General features: G+C 48.8%; 1 protein-coding gene across 3 annotated transcripts in view; it reads right to left on the bottom strand.

The window, feature by feature from the left end:
- Nucleotides 1–889: 889 nt before the first annotated feature.
- Nucleotides 890–19,992, bottom strand: part of Adgra1 (adhesion G protein-coupled receptor A1) — a 43,652-nt gene continuing 24,549 nt past the window's right edge. For all 3 annotated transcript variants that reach the window (XM_039101254.2, XM_039101255.2, XM_039101253.2), the window contains 2 exons: nucleotides 4,657–4,755; nucleotides 890–3,818 (listed from right to left, as the gene is read on the bottom strand). In XM_039101254.2, coding sequence (XP_038957182.1) covers nucleotides 2,594–3,818; nucleotides 4,657–4,755 — 1,324 coding nt within the window. In that variant the 3' untranslated portion in view covers nucleotides 890–2,593. The remainder of the gene's footprint in view (nucleotides 3,819–4,656; nucleotides 4,756–19,992) is intronic.

The following is a 19,992-nucleotide window of genomic DNA, read 5'->3' as shown; positions in this document are numbered from 1 at the left end:
CCATCTCAGTTTCTTTCTGGTAGCTCCAGGGGCCGCTCAGCTGCTCAAAGACCCTGAAGAGGTGACTCATTCATAGATCCAAGAGGTGTCCTTGATCTGCCTAGGCAGCGCCGGTGTCTGGCTGTGGAGTGCCCCCGTGGGAGACACGGCAGACACTGCTAGTCTCTAGACAGGCAGAGCCTCCATAGTTAGAATCACTGCTGATGTGATTAAAGCTGTCATACCCTCTCTGTGTGCTGAGGATATAACCTTATGAAATACCTGTGCAGGGAGGCTGGGCTGAGTGTGTGTGTCTCATTGTGAAGAGCTCTCTCTCTCTCTCTCTCTCTCTCTCTCTCTCTCTCTCTCACACACACACACACGTTCCGTACAGATGGACATGTAACATGACTCTGACAACACCCACTCACAACTCATAGAATTCAGGCATGACTGTGCCTTCACACACTAATGTGCATACTCAGAGTACATAACCTACATGCTGGCCATGTGCATTCTCATGAAGGAAGGAAAGGGAATGGCAACGGAAAGCCCGTAAAGCTGGCACAGACAAGTTTCAGTCTAAGGGAGGTTGGTTCTGAGTCACCTACGCTGCAAATCATTACACTCCCCCACAGGACATTATGGGACTCCGTTGCAGCATTGGTCCAAATGGACTCATGGATCTAAATCAATGTTGAAACATAGCCAGGTTCAATATTTAATGCCGAATTTCTTTGGTTGGGTGAAGAGGTGTCTCTGTTCTCCCAGAGGCGCCGTGGTAGAAAAGATGAGGGAGTGGACCCAGGGGAGCAGCCTGGATGGCGTCCAGGCCTCTCCCACACTGTTCTTCCTTGTCAAGACTGAGAAACACACACACAAATGCTATTGACCAGCCTGACCAAGGACAAACAATGTAAAACACTGTATTTTCCTCTGGATGGTCTGTATCTACAGTACGTACACAGCATGGTGGGTTCTGCACACATCAGCTACGCAAGCAGGTAAAGAAGTCTGTTGGTGACAGGAGCTGAAACAGCCTGGTGGTCCCTGGCTACCCACCCGAGGGATGGGTACAGAATGCTGCTTTCAGGGACATCACAGAGGAGCTGTAGATGTCAGATCTGCCTGTCAGTCTCCTTACTCAGATACTGAGTGTCTGCCTCTAGATGGCACTGCTCACCACAGGCTGCAGAATGTGCTGCCCCCCCAATGCTCTAGGAACTTACCCAAGTCCTGTTCTCTGAGGCGGTTATCAGGAAGGCTGTGCTCTGTGAAGCAAGTCACAGACTCGCCCACATCTGCAAAGAAACCCAGCACTCAGGGCTATGATACACACTAATTGTTTGTGGGTGCATATGAACACCAGTGTGTCTCTATGTGGACACTGCAGTGTGTGTGCATATATGTGTGGTGCTGTGCAGGCATGTGCACATGCATGTACATGGTGAGCAAGTGTGTAGATGCACATGTATGTGGTGTGCCTGGTGTAACTGTAAATGTGTATAAGCATGTGTGTTTACACATGTGTGTACATACAAACATGTGCATGTGTGGTTTGTTTGTGTGTGTGTATGTATGCCTGTGTGTGTGTGTGTGTGTGTGTGTGTGTGTGTGTGTGTACACATATGTATGCATATGGACTACAAATTGGGAAGAGAAAGCTAGACAGGAAAGGTGGACAGTCTCACAGGTTGGCATCTCTGGGCTTTCACCTCTGTGGGGATCTCCCCTAGGAGAAGACACTTGCTTTTACAAAAGGCTCATTGTTGAAATATACTCTTTGAGGTGGGGTTTTGTACCCAAAATGTTCGTGAAAGTGGCAAAAAGGAAAAGAAAGCTTCGTCTGTGGTAAGAAACCTTCATCCGTGATGAACATCACACCCCACTTAGCCCCTCCTTGGGGTCAGAGAACTTGACTACTACATGCTCACACTGGAACAGAATCCAGTCTGACAGTGGCTGACTTTCAAAAGCACAGGCCCAGAGAGATTGCAGCCAGCTCCCTGAAGGCCACAGCCCTTAGTTGCTTCCTCTCCCCATGGCTCCGTACCAGGCCCATCCTTAGCACCCAAAATGACCTCAGGCTATCAGGCCAGGGCCATGTCCCATACAGGTGCAGGTGGTGAGCAGGCAGAGGTGCCAGGGTGGGCCCCCTGTGAAGATGCAGATGTGAGGTAACGCAAGGATGACAGGAGACAGGAAACTGCCCAGTGCGAGCGAGCTCTGAGGGCCACGGCTGTGGTCCCTAGAGTAAAACCTAACATACGTCTACCAAAGGCAAGAACACCAGCTGGAGTCTCTGAGGGGCTCTCCTAGCTTCCCTCCCGGCAGCAAGGGCAGGTGCTATAAACAGAAAGCAGGTGACAAGCTTATGGAGGTCTACTTCCCTCCTGGGGACCAGGAGAGGTGTACGTGGCCCAGCGTTCTTCCAATGGGTTCTTCCACAATAAAAGAGGTCATGGCTAAGGGGTGTGAACCATTTCAGAACCACTTGGTCATTTGATGACCCTCCCAGCCTATTAACCCCACAAAGCAAAGGGCCATTCCCTGCTCTGAAGCTCCTCCAGGGACACATGGTGGCACTGGTGAAGGAGTTGTGTTCTCAACCTGGCTACACTGTAGTTTCATTTTTCCAGGGTCCTGTTCGGATATTCCCTGTCCCATCAGTGCCAAATGGCAGGCCTTCTCGAACATCACCCTGGAGTAGCCCATTCTGGCTTGGGCTCCCAAAAGGTAGGGATTGTGTCCTTCGTAGCATTTCCAAGTGGGCAGGGCCTGGGGACAGGCGTGGGGGACAGCCATAGAGCCCAGGGCTTGTGTCTCCACCCTCAGGCTGGCTGACCATGGGAAAGGGGTCAGCCTGGGCACAGCAGGCCAATGTGTGCACCCCCATCGGGCCCTCAAGAGAGCTGGTGGGGCTCTCTGTACGTGAACTGTGGGGACTGCCATCCAGGCTGGAGGGGATGTGGTAGGCATATTCCCTCTCAGCTGCAGCTGCCTGGTGCCGGCTGAAGTAGTGGGGCTTAGTTCTGCCCTTGAGGCACCTGTGCAGGTGAGGGTCATGCAGATGGTGATCGTGTGGGAAGGCGTCCTCCTCACCCATGTGTACATGGGCCTCCTCCTCCATTAACTGCTCACAGTGCATCTTGGCGCAACAGGGGGTGGCAGGGGACAGACAGCTGACATGGCCTTGGGCAGCATGCAGGTTGGTCATCTTGCAGTGGCTGGCTGGTGGATGGCCAAAACCTCTGAGTTTTCCAGGGCATGGTGAGTCCTGCAAGCAGGCTGTATGCCCCAGCGCATCCCCGTTGGCATCAAGTGTGGGGTGGGCACTGGGCTTGGTGGCGGAGGTATCTCCCCGAGAAGGGCAACATGACCACCAACACTGCCACACATCCTCTCGCTTAGCGCAGTGGTGGATAAGCACAAAGAGTCCCAGTGTCACGCAGAAGGCGCCATACAGACAGCTGAAGATCATGTCCAGAAAGTCGCCCTGAGACACGGCCAGAGCTCCAAAGGTCCACGTGGCTGTGAACAGGAACAGCGTGAAGGCAGCGGCACGGAGCTGGGCCTTGAAGGAATGCTCATTCTGCAGCTGCGAGGCAGCCAGGGCATCACAGGTGGGTGGTGTGCCAGGACGCATTCCATGGCGATGGCCAGTCTCTGGCACTGCCAGCCGCTGCTGCTCCTCCGTGCGCTCTCTGAGCTCGTACCTGCGCTCTGGGTGACGCCGCAGCTGCACGTAGGTGCAGAGGAAGTACACACAAGTGACCAGAGTAATGAAGGCAGCCGGCCCATAGAATGCACCCAGGCTGGGTTCCCAGGCCATCCAGCAGCTGCAGGGAGAAGCAGGTAAGTGTGTGTATGTGGCTAGCATGCTTGGCTCCCCTGCCCTCAGGACTGAATGGGCTTTCTTTCCTACAAGGGAATATTTTAATTTTATGGTAAGGAAACAGATGGGCAACCAAGATTGGACAGCCATGAGGCTTGGGTTGATGGGTACAGAACTGCAGTCTAGAAGGGTTTGGAGCCAACTGTTGGTTAGCCTGGTGTGCTGGCCCTTAGGAAGTTGGTCAGGGTGGGAAAGAGGCAGGCTGGGGTGGATGGGGCAAGGAGGTCCACTGATGGAGTGAGCAGAATCAGGTTCTGATGAGGAAGGTATGGGGCCCACTATGGCATGGGTGAGAGTTGGACTTCCTGGGGTTCTGAGGGGATACTGAGAATGATGAAGGGCTTTGGGCACCTGTAAGGGGTGGGCCTGGATCTGTCTGTGCTCTAGGGGTATACCGTGCTCAGCCAACCTCTTGCTATCTGATCCTAGACTATAAAATAGGCAGGCCTTTGGTGTCTAAGAGTCAGTGGGAAGCTGAGTATGTTAGGAGAAGGGCTTCTGCTCACCCAGAGGCTGGGGAGATATGACACTGCATGACTTCTGGGACCCAAGAACCATTCATGGCTTGCTGTTCGTCTCAAGGGATTGATTGCCTTACCACAGGTGCCTTGGGGGATAGTCACTGACAGAGGTTGATTATGACAGATGACTGTGGGTACCTTCCCTGCCCTCCCCAGCCTTGGGCACAAAGTCAGCACATTCTGCGAGGGTCTGGGATGACCACAGGAGGAGCTGGGGAGCGCTCCCAGCTTTCCATGAGCTTACAGATAGGAAATACTCACTATGCCACGTCCTCATCCTCTGTCCCATAATTTCTGATGTTTGTGGCAGCTGTGACCCCACAGATGATGAAAGGGACCCCTCCGCTGATGAGGTAGAACCTGCCGGAGATCAGAAGGTTGACTTCCTGGGAATGGCCCAAATCCTCCCTGTTCCCTGATAAAAAGGGGAGGTGGCTGGATTTCAGGGCCAGGCCACCCCTTAGAAGAGACAAGGACATGTCCAATGGGGGAATCTGCTTTCTACCCATTTGGTTCTCAATAGCAGGGACTCACGGTGAATCTGCAGACTCAGTGGGACCTCATGGAGCTTGGGCTGGGAGCCCGGCAGATATGAAGAGGTGTAGCCAGTATGCCCATAGGGCAAAGACGGTCATGGAGGGTGTTGAGTGGGACATCCTTATTCTGAAGTAGTGTCTTGAGTGGTGGTCTAGTTGGATTCCCTTTAGACCTGTCTTCAGTCAGAGTTTAGCTCACACCCTTCCCTTTACTGTCAACAGTGCTCAGCAATCAGTGGCCCGGTGTAGACTTAAACCTAGCTTTATAGTGAGGAGCCTAGGCCACCTAGCTCTCTGTGGGAGTTGGGAGAGTTGCTCATCTTTGACTTATCCCTGGAGAGCTAGCTGATCACCCTAGAGTGGGTAGGCAGTAGCATGGACTGACCTCCCCTCCACAGGTCTCAGAAGATAGCTTCACTGAGGGTGATTCAGTATCTAGCCTATAGGATAACTATTTGAATCCAACCCCACTGAGCATGTGTGCCCTAGACTTAGCCTGTGCACACACTGGTTCTGATGTACTTGTCATGACTGATAGCTTCCCATGGTGTGAGTCATGGTGGGGCCACCTCGAGGCCAGCTCAGAGAGGATTCTCCCAAGAAAGGGGCTGCTGTTACAGACACCCTGAGTGTCATACAATGTCGCTAGAAGCACTGTAACTGGGATCCAGACCCAAAGGCTGGAAGGAAGGCCTTCTAGGGATGCTGCAGCTATTAGAATTCAAATTCAAGAATGAAGGTGCAGTAGGCACAGCAGTGCATGCCTTGGGAGGCAGGGCAAGGCATGGTGTTTGAGGACAGCCTGGGCTGCCCAGCAGTAAGCTCCAGAGAGACTAGTGCCACACAGTGATAGCTTACCTAAAAATAAATCAAATAAAGCAGGTGCACTGAAGTGTAGCTAACAGTTCCAGTGAACTATATGTGAAAGAAGGTCACGTGCCATTCCTAAGGGTCGTGGGATTTTGCTCTGAAGGAAGCTGAGTCACCAGGAAGGAAGGGCACAGGGAATGCTAAGCTTAGGGGGAACTAGGTAAGTTTTGAAGTAGGGAAACCTTTAACTTCTTCAAACAACAGGTGAGTGTTACAACAGAGAAGTTTGTCATTTTCTGAGTTCATGGAGGACACGGGGGTGAGACTCGGCATTTGTGACATAAAAAAGAGAGGGGGAGGTGGCCTCGAGTTACAACATATGTCTGGATGTTTCAGGCCAATTACTTCAACTTTATTTTCCTTAGACTGTGATTAGATTGGGTCTTTTAATCTCAGAGGTGGCTGCAAGATACTGAGAGGGAAAAAAGCTAATAATTAATATATTAAATTTTAAATAGAAATATTATAATAAGACAGACAGAGAAGGAGGAAAGAACAGAAACTACACCAAAACAGTATCACAAAAGAGATAGAAAAAGGAAACAGTAAATGAAGACAATCTAGCCAAGTGAAAAATTAGTTACATTTTAACAATCTAAACATTCTACTTCAAGGAAAAGAATGTTGACGGGTGGAGGGGGAGGAGAGAGAGAGAGAGAGAGAGAGAGAGAGAGAGAGAGAGAGAGAGAGAGCGCTCGAGAGCGCGACCCAGCTGGGGGTAGGATAGATAGAGAAGGGATGGGGCCTGGAAGTGGACCTGTAGGAGGAGTCATTCCTCAGCCTTGCCCTGTAAGCCAGTGGCTCTCAACCTGGTGGGTTGTGACTCCTTTGGGGTCAAATAACCCTTTCACAGGGATCACACATCAGATACTTACATTACTATTCAGAATAGTAGCAGAATTGTTGCTATGAAGAAGCAATGAAAATAATTTTATGGTTGGGGGAGGTCACTGCAACATGAGGAACTGTATTAAAAGATTGCAGCACTCGGAGGTGGGAGAACCACTGCTCTGGGCCAAGGAAGGCTACCAGGCCAGCAGCAGAAGAGAAAACAGGCTTGGGCAAGACAGGAGTAACCCAGGGAAGGCCTGATGTTTGCATTTGGCTGGGAGGCAGCGGCCAATAGAGGATTCGAAGTACCAGAACAACTCTGATAGACATAGAGGAGAAATAGTAGCTCCCCGAGTTGCAGTTGGCAAAAAGCAAGAGACGGAACAATCAACCAGAATTCAATGAGGAAATAGAGCCATAGTATTTGAAGAAGTCAGCCTCAAGACTCCTTGTAACACATCTCACTAAACAGGGTCACCAGTGTAAACCTCCTCCAGTCACTGTGGCTTGCTCACCATGACACCAGTGGCATTTACACATTGCTCTCCAGAATGTCTGGCTTATTCATCCAAATTCAAGTAGCACCCACGCATCTTCATTCAGTCCGGGTAGCCTATGTGCCATGGCAACCGTGACATTCACACATCTTCTTTCAGTGTGCGTGTGCTCACCGTGTCAGCCATGACATCTTCACATACTCCTCTGCTGTGTGTGACCTGTCAACCATGGTCCACGCATCCTCCTCCAGAGCCCGTGCTGTGTTCAGCATGAAAACGGAGGCATCCGCACATCTTTCATTGTGTGGTTGCTTCAGCAAGACAACACTGGTAAGTACGCAGGGCATATGCCGATCACCATGACAACAGTGGCATCCTGTTTCATTGTATGTGGCCTGTTTACCATATTAATAATGGTATTCAAATACCCTCCTTCACTGTGTACTGGCCTGTTCGCCATGGCAACAGTGGTATGCACACATCCCTCTTCACTGTGTGTGGCTCGTTTACTATGACCGCACTGGTACCCTATATGTGCTCTTTCATATTCACCATGACAACAGTGGCATTCTCTAGTGTGTTACGGGCTCTTCAACAGGTATATGTCATGGAAGACTCAAACATTCAGAAGGTTGGAAATCATGCAGAGCATCTTCTTGAACCATAAATAAGTTAGACAGCAATATTTTGATCGAGATACCACAGATACTGTGGACTTAACAACACACTTATAAATTATTCATGGAATAAGGATGAAATCATAAAGGACGTACCTCAAACAACACAAAAGAATATATATCACACTAAAATTTCTTGGCTGCAGATACAGTGGGGCTGAAAGGAAAAACTATAGATTCCGATCTTCCGTTAGAAAGAAGAGAAAGATCTAAAGTCTACCTTGACAAGGTAGAAAAACAAAAGCTCAGGTCGACCCAAAGTTGCCACCTGATGAAGATGATAAAGATGAGGGGAAAAAATCCTGAAAACTTGCTCCCCGATAGCAAAAGGCAGTGAAGCTGCAAACTCAGACTACTAGAGAAGGGCTGACGAGATGGCTCAGTGGGCAAGTGACCCGGCCTTGCAAGCCCAAGTTTGATCTCTGTAACCCAAATAATACCCTAATAACTTGGTGGACACAGAGAACCAGTGCCATAGAGTTGTCCTCTAACTGCCACACACATACCATGGCATGTATCCTCCCCCATACATCGTGCACACAATAGTGATAGTAAACTAATTAAAAAAGACTGAGATTAATTTCCAATCTTAAGAAAGAGTTACTGTTATGCACTCTACAGATAAATGACAGGAATCGGGAGGGTGGGGTATGTAGTGAATAGCTGCATGCCAACAGATTCAGTAACTTTGATGAAATGGATATATTACTTGGGAAAAATAAAACAAAGGCATTAGAAAAGTTTGCTGGGGGGTTGGGGATTTAGCTCAGTGGTAGAGCGCTTGCCTAGCAAGCACAAGGCCCTGTGTTCAGTCCCCAGCCCCGAAAAAAAGAAAAAAAAAAGAAAAGAAAAGTTTGCTGGAATTGATAGCCAAAGGCAAAGAGAAAAATCAATTCTCTCCAGTAGAGAGAGAGAGAGAGAGAGAGAGAGAGAGAGAGAGAGAGAGAGAGAGAGAGAGTGTCAACCACACTTCAGGCAGGCCCCTTGCCTGGAAGTAGCTAGCCAACGCAAAACTCTATTCTTTTTGATCTTATTGTTTTTCTCATTGTTTTGATTTTAATTTTGGGTGTGTAGGGATGTGGGGAGAATCCAAGAGAAGTGGGGGAGGGAAAATGTATGATAAAAATATATTGTATAGAAGAAAAAAAAAAGAAAAGAAAAAAGAAAACCTTGCTGGATCTGATGGCACATACCTCCTGGAAGGCAGAGACAGGAGCATCTCTGAAAGTTCAAGGCTAGCCTGGGCTACATAGCAAGACTCTGTCTCAAGAAAACAAACCACAGTCCCCCTCTCAACGAACCAACCAACCAGCCAACCAACCAACCAACCAACTCACTAGCCAGCCAGCCAACCAACCAACCAACCAACCAGTCAGCCAGCCAGCCAACCAACCAACCAATCAACCAACCAACCAACCAACCAGTCAGCCAACCAACCAACCAACCAGTCAGCCAACCAACCAGCCAACCAACCAACCAACCAACCAACCAACCAACCAACCAAACAAACAAACAAATAACCAATCAACCAACTAACCAACTATTCAACTAATTAACTAACCAAGCAACTAACAAACCAACTAACCAACCAAACCCTAAACAAAACTAAAACAAGCTTTAGTGTGCTGTCTAATAAAAACGGATTTTAACATCTATACACTCAGTAGGATTGCTGGTAGAGTATTATATATGCTTGTTCATATGACAAATTTGGAGAGGTTGGGCAGGAAAAGTTTTCTCAGATTTGAGGTCAATGGGACCTGATGTCAAAAACCAAACAGAAGGCACTGAAGAGGTCAACTGATTGTACCTGTAGTTCTTTGCAATTAACTCTCTAGTAATGTATCAGTAAACGGAGTCTTAGCACTTTATGGAAGTAAGACTCTGGACTGGTTTGTTATTCATACATTTTAGCAATGTAGTTCGGCATATCAGCAGTGTGGAGAACATGGTGAGATCTTTAGCTGGATTCAGGGAAAGTATCGAGTAGAAATAGTGTTTATTCCTTCTCAAACTCAGCCAACCACCATAGAGGGCAGTATCTATAAGTCTGTAAGTCACCTGGGGAGAATTTGCACCAGATGAGGATGAAAATGAAGAAGATGTGTTTCTGTTTGTAGATAATGAGATAAACTGCATGAGAAATTCTGTAGGCTCTATAGGACATGCGTGTGAATGTAAGGAGGTACAGAGTTCACACACAGATGCAATTTTTATATTTGAGTACGAATGGACATCGAGAAATAAATATGACATTAAATGGCATAAACTTACCACAGCTACAGCCCTGGAAGATTTTCTTCTCGTGAAAGTTGAAAAGTTGATTCTATAATTATCTGGGAGTGTAAGTGATTGGATTATTCAGATCCATCTTGAAAGACCAAGATGAATCTCTGGTAATCCCGCATTTTGGACATGATTGGGATTTGTGTATCTGACCTCACAGGACATGGGTACAGAAACATCTGAGGCAACCATGTTTGATCCAAAAGGCTGCACACTGGAGTGTTTTGTTTTGTCTTTGTTTTTTTGCTCTGATTGTAGGCAAGCACTCTACCACAGAACCATACTCCAGCCCCGAGTGATCTTATTAATCCCAGGCATTAAGCCAGGCAGAGTCAATGTGTGATGAAAAAATATCACTCATAGAGGTGCCTAGGGCCAGCCATAAGGACACTTTTGGGACTTGACTGTGAAAGTTATCAGACCCAAAGCAAAATAAATAAAAGCCAGCGGGCAGATAAATAATAAAGTAGGAGATGATTAAGAAGAGCTCGCACACGTGAAGAGCCCCCACAGCAGACTGCTGGGGACATAGCTCACACAGAGGCCACCCCACCTGCAGCAGGACGGACTCCTGCAGCTCTTCAGCCCCAGGCAGCACCATTCGGATTGGTGGCTCAAGGTCACTTATTAGTATCCCATGGATGTCACCCTCCTTATTTCCCTTGGTTGCTTCCCTACATCGAATACACTCATGGTTTACCACGGTTTACCACGATGTGCTTAGCCTCCCATAAACTGCCCATAGAATGGACTCTGATGGCTACCTAGGTGGATGTCAGGTTCTCTGTCTGCATCTGTTGGGGCTCGGTAGGCGTGCATGAACACTACCCACTTAAGCATAAGCGAGCTCCACTCAGTGGGGAAGCCCTGCAGACAGACACTGCTCGACGGTTTTGGTGTGTCTATGAGGTCTGCAGCACACTTGGGAAAGTACAAAATAAGGCAAACAAATGGATGGGCATGTGTGTGCGTCAGGGATGGATAGCCAGGTGGGTAGAGCTAGGCCGTGGAAGGAGGGTAGAGATAGATGGAGGGTGATGAACTGCAGACAGTAGGTGCACAGGTGGAGGGCTATAGCCTTGGAGGGTGTCTAGATAGTGCAGTGTGGTACAGCAGAGGACTAGTGGTGAAGGCTTTCATCATAAACTGTTGGGAGGGGGTGGGAGAAGGCCACTGTCTTAGCAGGAAATGCCTTCGGGAAATTCCCTAGGGGATGTGGAACACACCTGTCATAATCAGCGTCAGCTGTTAATGTAAGACAGACCTGGAGCCACTGGGGAAGAGGAAACCCCAACTGCAGAACTGCGTTGATCGGGTTGGTCTTTGAGGCACTGTCTTATTGGTAATTGATGTAGGAAGGCTCAGCCCACGGTGTGCAGTGCCATGTCTAGGCAGGTGTGTCTGGGCTGCACGAGCAAGCCAGACAGCAAACAGTCTTCTATGGTCTCTGCTTCATCTCCTGCCTCCAGATCCCTACCCTGGCTTCTCTTAATGATAGACTGTGACCTCTAACCCAAACACACCCTTCTCTCCCCCAAGCTGTTTTTGGTCTATGTTTTATCACAGCAACAAAAAAGCAAGCCAGGACTCATCTGAGGTGGTGACAGATACCCAGTGCTTGTGCCATAGGAGAGGGCTACCCAGGTGGGAATCTGGTGTGGAGTGGGACTCACTGACCTCCTGGTGAATCCTGGCGTGAGCTGCAGCAGGTGGGCTGCGGTTTGGCCCCATTTGGGGCTCCATCCCCCACTGGTCTCCAGGGCAGTATAGGACCAGATTTCTAGGCATCTGAGAGTAGTGTCTTCCCTCTGAGCAGATGACAGTGACACTGGAAGAACCAGTTTCCCAGGACAAGGTCTGCAGGCCTGCAAAGACAGTACTGGACAGTGCTGAGTGACCCTGGTGGGACCTACAGCAGTCTTCAGTCTCCAAGTAATGACTGAAACTCAGGGCCACTAATTCCCTGTGACTCCTCTGGGTCCTGGGCTTGCAAAGGAGACCATTGATTTGCCTCAAACAGAGCAGACCCATCATCTTTGTCCCATTGCTTCCAGGAGCCTGCAACAGCAAGGGGTACCTGGAGGCTGGACCCTGTAGATATCACGGGGAATGTGACTGCCTTCCCACTCAGAATGAGGTCTCAGGCGACCCTGTGCTCAGAACCAGGGCTTTCTGTGTCCCCACCAGCCATAGAAAGAGCAGAGAGTCCCTGTGCATGATGTCATGCAGGCTGGCTCTAGACAGCCAGGTACTGGCTGGCCTCCAGAGCCCAGCAGCCAGCTCTGGACAGAACCTGCTTTGGGTGGATCTCCAATCACAGCTCACTCATGAGTTCCCTACCGCTGTGATGAACAAGGATGCTATTGCATCATCACGCCGCCTGCTAGCGTGTGCCACTACACAGCACGATGCCTTCCACACGCTAAGAGTCCCACACATCCTGTTATCCTCCCCCTTGGCTTTCTGAGATTGCAATCTGGAAGTTTTTGTGTATTTCCTTCCACCTCCAGCCAGAACAACTCCCCACTTTCTGGCCATGGTTCTGCCCTTCTCTCAGCTGGCAGGCAGACTTACTCTGTGACAGCATTATACAAATTGGGCTGCTTCCTGACAAACCATCTTCCCTAGCCCTAATGTTCTAGTTTGGTGCAGGCTCACATTTAGCCATAGACAAAGTACTCAGCGCAAAGTCCCAGTAGCAGGTCTTAGCCAAAGCTTAATTTCACCAGGAAATGTAAGAATCCTGTGACAATAGACTTAACACCCACCCAATAGCAGTCCCTGCATGGAGGCACTGTCTAGCTATATAGAGTCAGGTTGATCTCCGCCTTCGGGGAAAGACCACCACGTATGCAGACAGTGATATGACAGGACAGATTTTCAGGTGGGGAGGGGGTATTAAAGACTGTAGAGGTGCAGGCTTGGCATGAATCAGGCAAAGCAGCTAGCCTGGACAACTGCTGGTAAAAGTTATACCTCGCAGAGTAAGGCTCTGAGCCATGATGGTCTGCTGGCTTCTTATGCATAGTGCTCAGTGGCTGCTAAGGTATTTCTATTTGGGCTGAAAATACTACCTTCCAGTTCTCTGTTCCCTAAGAAAAACTCTGACACTTTCTCATGAAGCCACACACACACACACACACACACACACACACACACACACACACACACATTCTTCCCAAGAAGAGTAGGGCCTTTGTAAAAAGTAAGTGGCTGATATGTAGGGATGACGTTTAACCTATGTAGGCCAGGGGCAAAGGGGAGATACTCCCCAAAGCAGGTTCTGTCCAGAGCTGGCTGCTGGGCTCTGGAGGCCAGCCAGTACCTGGCTGTCTAGAGCCAGCCTGCATGACATCATGCACAGGGACTCTCTGCTCTTTCTATGGCTGGTGGGGACACAGAAAGCCCTGGTTCTGAGCACAGGGTCGCCTGAGACCTCATTCTGAGTGGGAAGGCAGTCACATTCCCCGTGATATCTACAGGGTCCAGCCTCCAGGTACCCCTTGCTGTTGCAGGCTCCTGGAAGCAATGGGACAAAGATGATGGGTCTGCTCTGTTTGAGGCAAATCAATGGTCTCCTTTGCAAGCCCAGGACCCAGAGGAGTCACAGGGAATTAGTGGCCCTGAGTTTCAGTCATTACTTGGAGACTGAAGACTGCTGTAGGTCCCACCAGGGTCACTCAGCACTGTCCAGTACTGTCTTTGCAGGCCTGCAGACCTTGTCCTGGGAAACTGGTTCTTCCAGTGTCAGCGTCATCTGTCCAAAGGGAAGTCATTACTCACAGTCGGTGGCTGGGAAGACTGATCCTCCCCTACAGAGTTCCAGCTCCAAGCCATCACGGAACACTGTCACAACTTCAGTCTTTCTTTTTCCTGCCTTGCCTGCAGTGTCGGGCTTTGTCAGCAGAGGGCGTCAGAGGCCGTCGAGGTGCCTCTTGGCCAAGCCATTGATTTTCTTTCTGCATTAGTGTCCATTACTAAGGTGGGTGCTGAACTATGGTAGAGCTCACCTCACTCAATGATGGCTGTGTGAGCCATGGCCCCAGTATCTGTCTTGTCCTTGTCCTGGCTGCCAATGGATCTCATGAGTGGTATTGGTCATGTTCTCCTCACTGGGTCTGATTCCTAGCTTGCCCTGAGGAGGCCCTAGATGTATTCCCTGGGAACTTCTCTTGTGTCATGTTCCCCTAGTATCAGATTTGATACCCAGAGCTTCCCTCGCAGGAAGGCTTCTGTTTGGAGTCTTTCAGCTCTAGCCAACAAGGCCCCAAATGACTCTAGGTTTCTTTTGAATCATCCGCCTACCTGACACAGGGCAGGTGCAGCTTGAATTGTCTAGCCTGAGGTCAGTCCCAGTATGTCAGAGGAAGAGGAAGAGAGGCCCTCAAAAGGCTAACCTCTAGACAGAGCAGTTTAGAATCACATAGCCAGGGCTATAAAGACAGGGAGGTGGGACCAGGAAGCCCAAGACTATGGGAGGCAGCAGGGCTGGACCAACCACAGCACCATATTGCATAGTGAGGTGGAACAATGAGCCATATTGTGGATAGTTATGTAACAGGCCATAAAGAATGGTGCACAGGAAAAAAATGAGAAAAATAAAACAATGAAACAAACCCAGGATCTCAAGCTCAGGCCCAAGGTGCACCAGTGCAAGGATCATAAACTTGGATGGCAAACCACAGACTATGGGGCACTCTAAAATCAGGCCAGTGGGACTAGGGGCTACATAGGCATGGAGGTTCTTCTCTGCTGCAGGGCACACATTCCTGCACATTTATCTCTGCAAGCACTCCATCATATGTGTGTGTGCATGCGAGAGAGAGAGAGAGAGAGAGAGAGAGAGAGAGAGAGAGAGAGAGAGAGAAGCTTAGCATGTGATGTGGTGTTGGGGCTCTGGAAGGAGGCTGGTTGGGAGCTGAGTCTTTCCTCCTACTCTGTAGCCCTGTGGTTTTTTGTGGTCCCATGTGGCAGTTCTTTTATGTCAACTTGTCACGAGCTAGAGTCATTTTGGAAGAGGGACCCCTCTGAATTGCGAGAGTACCTCTACTAGACTGGCCTGTGGGGAAACCTAGGCTGTTTCCTTGATTAATATTTGATGCTGTGGGAAAGGCTCGCTGCACGCAGTGCCACACCCGGGATTGTGTCCTGGGTGCTATAAGGAGGCAAGCTGAACAGGTCACGAAGAAAAGAAACCAGTGAGCAGAAGTCCTCGATGGACTCTGTATCAGTTCCTGCCTCTAGGTTCCTGTCTTGAGTTTCTGCCCTGACTCCCCTGGATATGGGGCTTACAAGCTGTAAGGAAAAATAAACCCTTTCCTCTCCAGATTCCTTTTGGTCATGGTGTTTTATCACAACAAAAGAAACACCAACTAACACACCCCGGAGCCCTGCCTTTCCAGTCACTTGGCTGCCAATTGGAAATGGTGTACCTGTTGCAATAAATTCATCCCCAGAATCCTGAGAAAATGTGGAAGAGGGCTCAGACCCAGCCACAATCTTACCACACTCTACGGTCACTCCTGAGCCCACCATTTACATGAATGACATTTGTACAGCACACAGTGCACACTTGGCATGCATGTATCATACAAACACAGGCTTACACACACATACACATGCCTGTTTATGCATGCACACACAACTTCAACACATGCCTATTTATACACTAAAACCCTTGCACACTCATTGATTGCATGCTTGCTGGAAGAGGCAGCAAGCCAGGCCACAGATACATTAGGGCATCCACTAACGTGAGCTGGAGGGAAATGATCAAGAGTCAGGTCCATTTCTCAGACACGGTCCAGTGCTGTGGCCATGGGAGGGGTCTTGCTATTCGATGAACAACTAATCCCAGGGGTTTGGGAGCTGAGGCAGGCAGAGGATTGTTGAGTCTGTTGTTTTAATCTCTGCTCTTGGAGGAGATCAAAGTCCCCAGAAAGCATGTGTGATGTGTTGGTATCATGGATGTGCTGGGGTTGGTTGCCAAGGAAAGTGGTCAGGATATAGGGTTAATGCAGCCCAGGGCATTACTGGGCATCTTGAAGACCTCTTGTACAGAGACAGTGACAGCTCAGAAGCCAATGATTTCCATTGTCAATTTGGCAGGATGTGGAATTGTTTAGCAAGGAAGTGTCAGCGAGAGACTGTCTGGATCAGGTCAGTCTGTGGGTTTGCCTGTGAGAGATTTTCTTTTCTTTCTAGAAAATTTCCTTTGTTTTTATTTTATGTGTAGAGGATTTTATCTGTGCGTCACATACATGCAGTGCCCACAGAGGCCAGAAGAGGGCAATAGAGTCCTTGGAACTGGATTTACAAATGGTTCTTTAGCTGCCAGGTTGAGTGCTTGGAATTGAGCCCAGACGGTGCTCTTAACCCATGAGTCGCCTCTCTAGCGCCTGTGAGGCATTTTCTTTGAATTGTTTTTTGGTGGAGGGGAGCTGAGGACTGAACTCAGGGCCTTGTGCTTGTTAGGCAAGTGCTCTCCATGAGCTAAATCACCAACCCCAGGAATTTCCTTTATTGGGTTAATTGAAGTGGAAAGTCTACCCAGAATGTGGGTGGAGCCATTTCTGGCCTCAGACCTGGAATGAGAAAAGAAAGCTAAGCACGGCCATTCCACACTCCCCGCTTTCTAACTATGGATGCAATGTGGCTGAGTGTCTGGGGTTGAGAATCCTGAGTTCCTCCTACTCTGCCTTTCCCACGGTGATGGACTAGTCCGAAACTGTGAGCTAAAACCACCCCCTCCTTTCCCAGATTGATTTTTGTCAGGGTGTTCTAACAGGGCAGTTAGAAAGAAATGAAGAGATCTTGGCTCTGCCCTCTGCCACCTTTACATCCTTGAGGCGTGGGATTTATGGGGAGATATTCAGAGGGATTTCTACACTGAACTCAGGCAAGAATTTGAGCTAAGGCACTGATCCACTCCCATCCACTTGCATAGAAAGGTTGACTTGAGGTTCCTGTGTACCCCCAAGTGCATCCAATGCACGAGTGGTGATGGAGGGAAGTGCTTTAGGCAAGGAGAAGACAGGTAGAGACACAGACTTGGAGATGAAGTGTAGAGTGAGACCAGATGACACCTACAACTGTGACATCTTACTGTTCAGAAAGGCAGCTGTGCAATGAGACCAATACAACATTAAGGCACCACTCCCAAGGACTTTCTAGAATGAGGCTCACACAGGCTGGGCTATGGGATCATTTTTGCCGTGATGAGAGTTTATACTGTTGGGCCCAATCCGCTCCAGGATGTATTTCCCATGTGTGGACTCAAGGCTTTTTCCTGCATATGAACACCTGTCATGGTTTCACTTGTCCACCAAGATTCGGAATCCTCTGGATCCATCCAGGGATGCTGAGAAGGCTCTCGTGGAGGTGGTGAGAGCATCTGAGGAAGCATTAGACAGCACTTTCTGGTCTTCCTGCTCACTTGCAGACAATGAGGCTAGGTCAATGTTGTGGCCTCTGGACTGTGTGTCTGGGAGATATGATAGGATGCCTCCAGAGTGTGTGGGGTAAGAATGTGGGGCTGAGGGGTTGGGGATTTAGCTCAGTGGTAGAGCGCTTCCCTAGGAAGCGCAAGGCCCTGGGTTCGATCCCCAGCTCCGAAAAAAAGAACCAAAAAAAAAAAAAAAAAGAATGTGGGGCTGAGAATCCTGAAAGCTTGGCTATAGCTGTGTGCAGGCTCCCATACCTCTCTATCTGGGAAACTGGGCCCGGACATTAACTCTAAGGACCTTTTGCCTTTGCACTCAAGGATCTGGGAAGAAAGGTGGGAGAGGATAGCAGGGATGCTTTGTCAGATACAGAGCAGCCTCTAGAGGCAACCACCTTCATAAAAGTCTAGGCTGTCTAGCTCTGGATCTCAGCATCTGTCAGCATCCCAGTGTATCCCACAGTCTTTAGAGCAGTAGACCACTCAAGGAGGAGGTTAAGCCATGTCCCTGTCCCCTGCCTGGCATCTGTCTGCCTGCATGAGACCACAGCTCACTGCAGCACAGGTCTCTCGAAGGCTGGCCTTGAGCGTGAGGTCCAAGTGCAACAGAGGTAGGTGAACTTGTCCCATTGGCCATTTTCAGGGTCTGTAGCTCTGTATGCAGACCAACCCTGGCTGGCTCTTAGACATAAGAACATTAGAAATAAGGGTAAGTTTCAGAGTTTTCTGCCGTTGCCCAAGAAGGGGTTTCTTGATGAGGGTTCTCAGGAGTCACTCTGCTAACATGTCTGCACCCTGGGGCTTCAGCAAAGTTGTCCTCATTATGCGGGAGGAAACAAATGACGTTTCCCAAAGCTGGCTCTTGAAGTTGACTGCAATCTTCTTGTGGCTGCTGGTAACTTTCTTCTAAACAGAAACACCACTAGTGGGCCTACCACAATGGATACTACTTAGGGAGAAGCCATCAGAAGAGGCAAGACAGACTGAAGACTTAGGATGTTATTATACGTAGACAATTGGGCATTGGCTCCTGCGCAGGTACAAACCACCCCAAGACATTCTCTGGGTCTCAGAAATGGCTTCCCTTAAGCTGATGGAGGGTAGAGAAAATGTGGCAAGATATGTCCACAGAGACCATTCCTGAACGAGGGCAGACTGTCGGGATTGGGAGAGCAGTACGTGAGGTGGCCAGCAGGCCTAGTCTATGAAATTAGCCACTATCCCACTAAGGTAACTGGTGTAACTTACACAATGGTTGTAAAAATTTAATCATGTGCTCAGGACTGATTGCTGTTCTGTCCAGGAGTCCTGCTTATGATATTCAGACTGCATAGCTTAACAGAAGACAGAACAGAGAAATGGGTCAACTAATGTTACAAGACATTAGGGACATAGCAAGTCCTGTGTAGCTCTTATGTAAAGTCTTAAGTGTGTTGATATTCCAGAAGTGGGGGGCTAGTTATGCCCCTACTCTTGTAAGAAAGCTCAGCCCAGGGGATAGTATCCACACTTGCCCTGTTTGTTTGTTTATGTATTTCTTACCCAATATCTCTCTACTTCACCTTTCTAAACATCTTCAAAGGCAGATGATTGCAGCAACTTTCTAGGCAGACAGGCCCTGTGTAGCCATGTAGCCAGAGATGGAGAAGTCTGCCAGTCTTCACTGGAGGACATACACCCAGTGCAGGAGATGTTAGTCTGTTCTATGAGGGTAACTCTGGCAACTGGCCCTTACCTGGAACTTGGATCCTAGTGTGGTCTACTTAGGCCTATTTTGTGCCCAGCACTGAGCCTGCAGAACCACCCTCCCAAGGCTGTTTATGTGAGTAACATTGTATATGCCAGGTAGCAGTATGTTTCCTAAGTGAGAGAGGTGCTCAAGACTGTGTTCAGACACTAGACCCAGAAAGAACTTTGAGTGAATCATGGATGTCAGGTTTCCTAGATGGAAGCAGAATGTATTTAACTGTTGGAGGAAGAAATGGGCCAGAGACCCCAGAAAAATCTAGGACATGATTACTAACTGTTTTCTCTGAATTGAAACATTTCCTACTGGAGGTTAAAGGAAGGGTCTTAAGACTCAGGAAGTAAACAAAATTTGCAAGGCTCAGGAAGTTCCTGCAACTTACAAGATTTATAGGCTAAGTAAGCAGTAACAATTGCTGGGAAGACTCCAAATGGGCTGAGCTGACTTCCAATTGTTGAGGTAGCTCTACAGATAGACTCGTTCTCTTCTGAGTCCTCACTCATGCTTGGGTGGGCTTCCATGACATACTTGCTTATGAGTCACCCATAGCAAGTAAGCCCTTACCTATAATTCTGTAAGTGACTCCAACAAGCTTGATTCATTAAGCTAGGCTACAGTGGAATTGTTTCTTTAGTTTGTTGGTGTCTTACCATCGTTAAAGGGACCTTTGTTAATGCCCTACAAGGAAGAGTTGCACAATAGACATCTGCTC

The sequence above is a fragment of the Rattus norvegicus genome, chromosome 1 (genome assembly GCF_036323735.1).
Source record: "Rattus norvegicus strain BN/NHsdMcwi chromosome 1, GRCr8, whole genome shotgun sequence".
NCBI lineage: Eukaryota > Metazoa > Chordata > Mammalia > Rodentia > Muridae > Rattus > Rattus norvegicus.
Note: the sequence above shows the minus strand (reverse complement) of the source record. Positions and strands in the feature narration are given on the sequence as shown.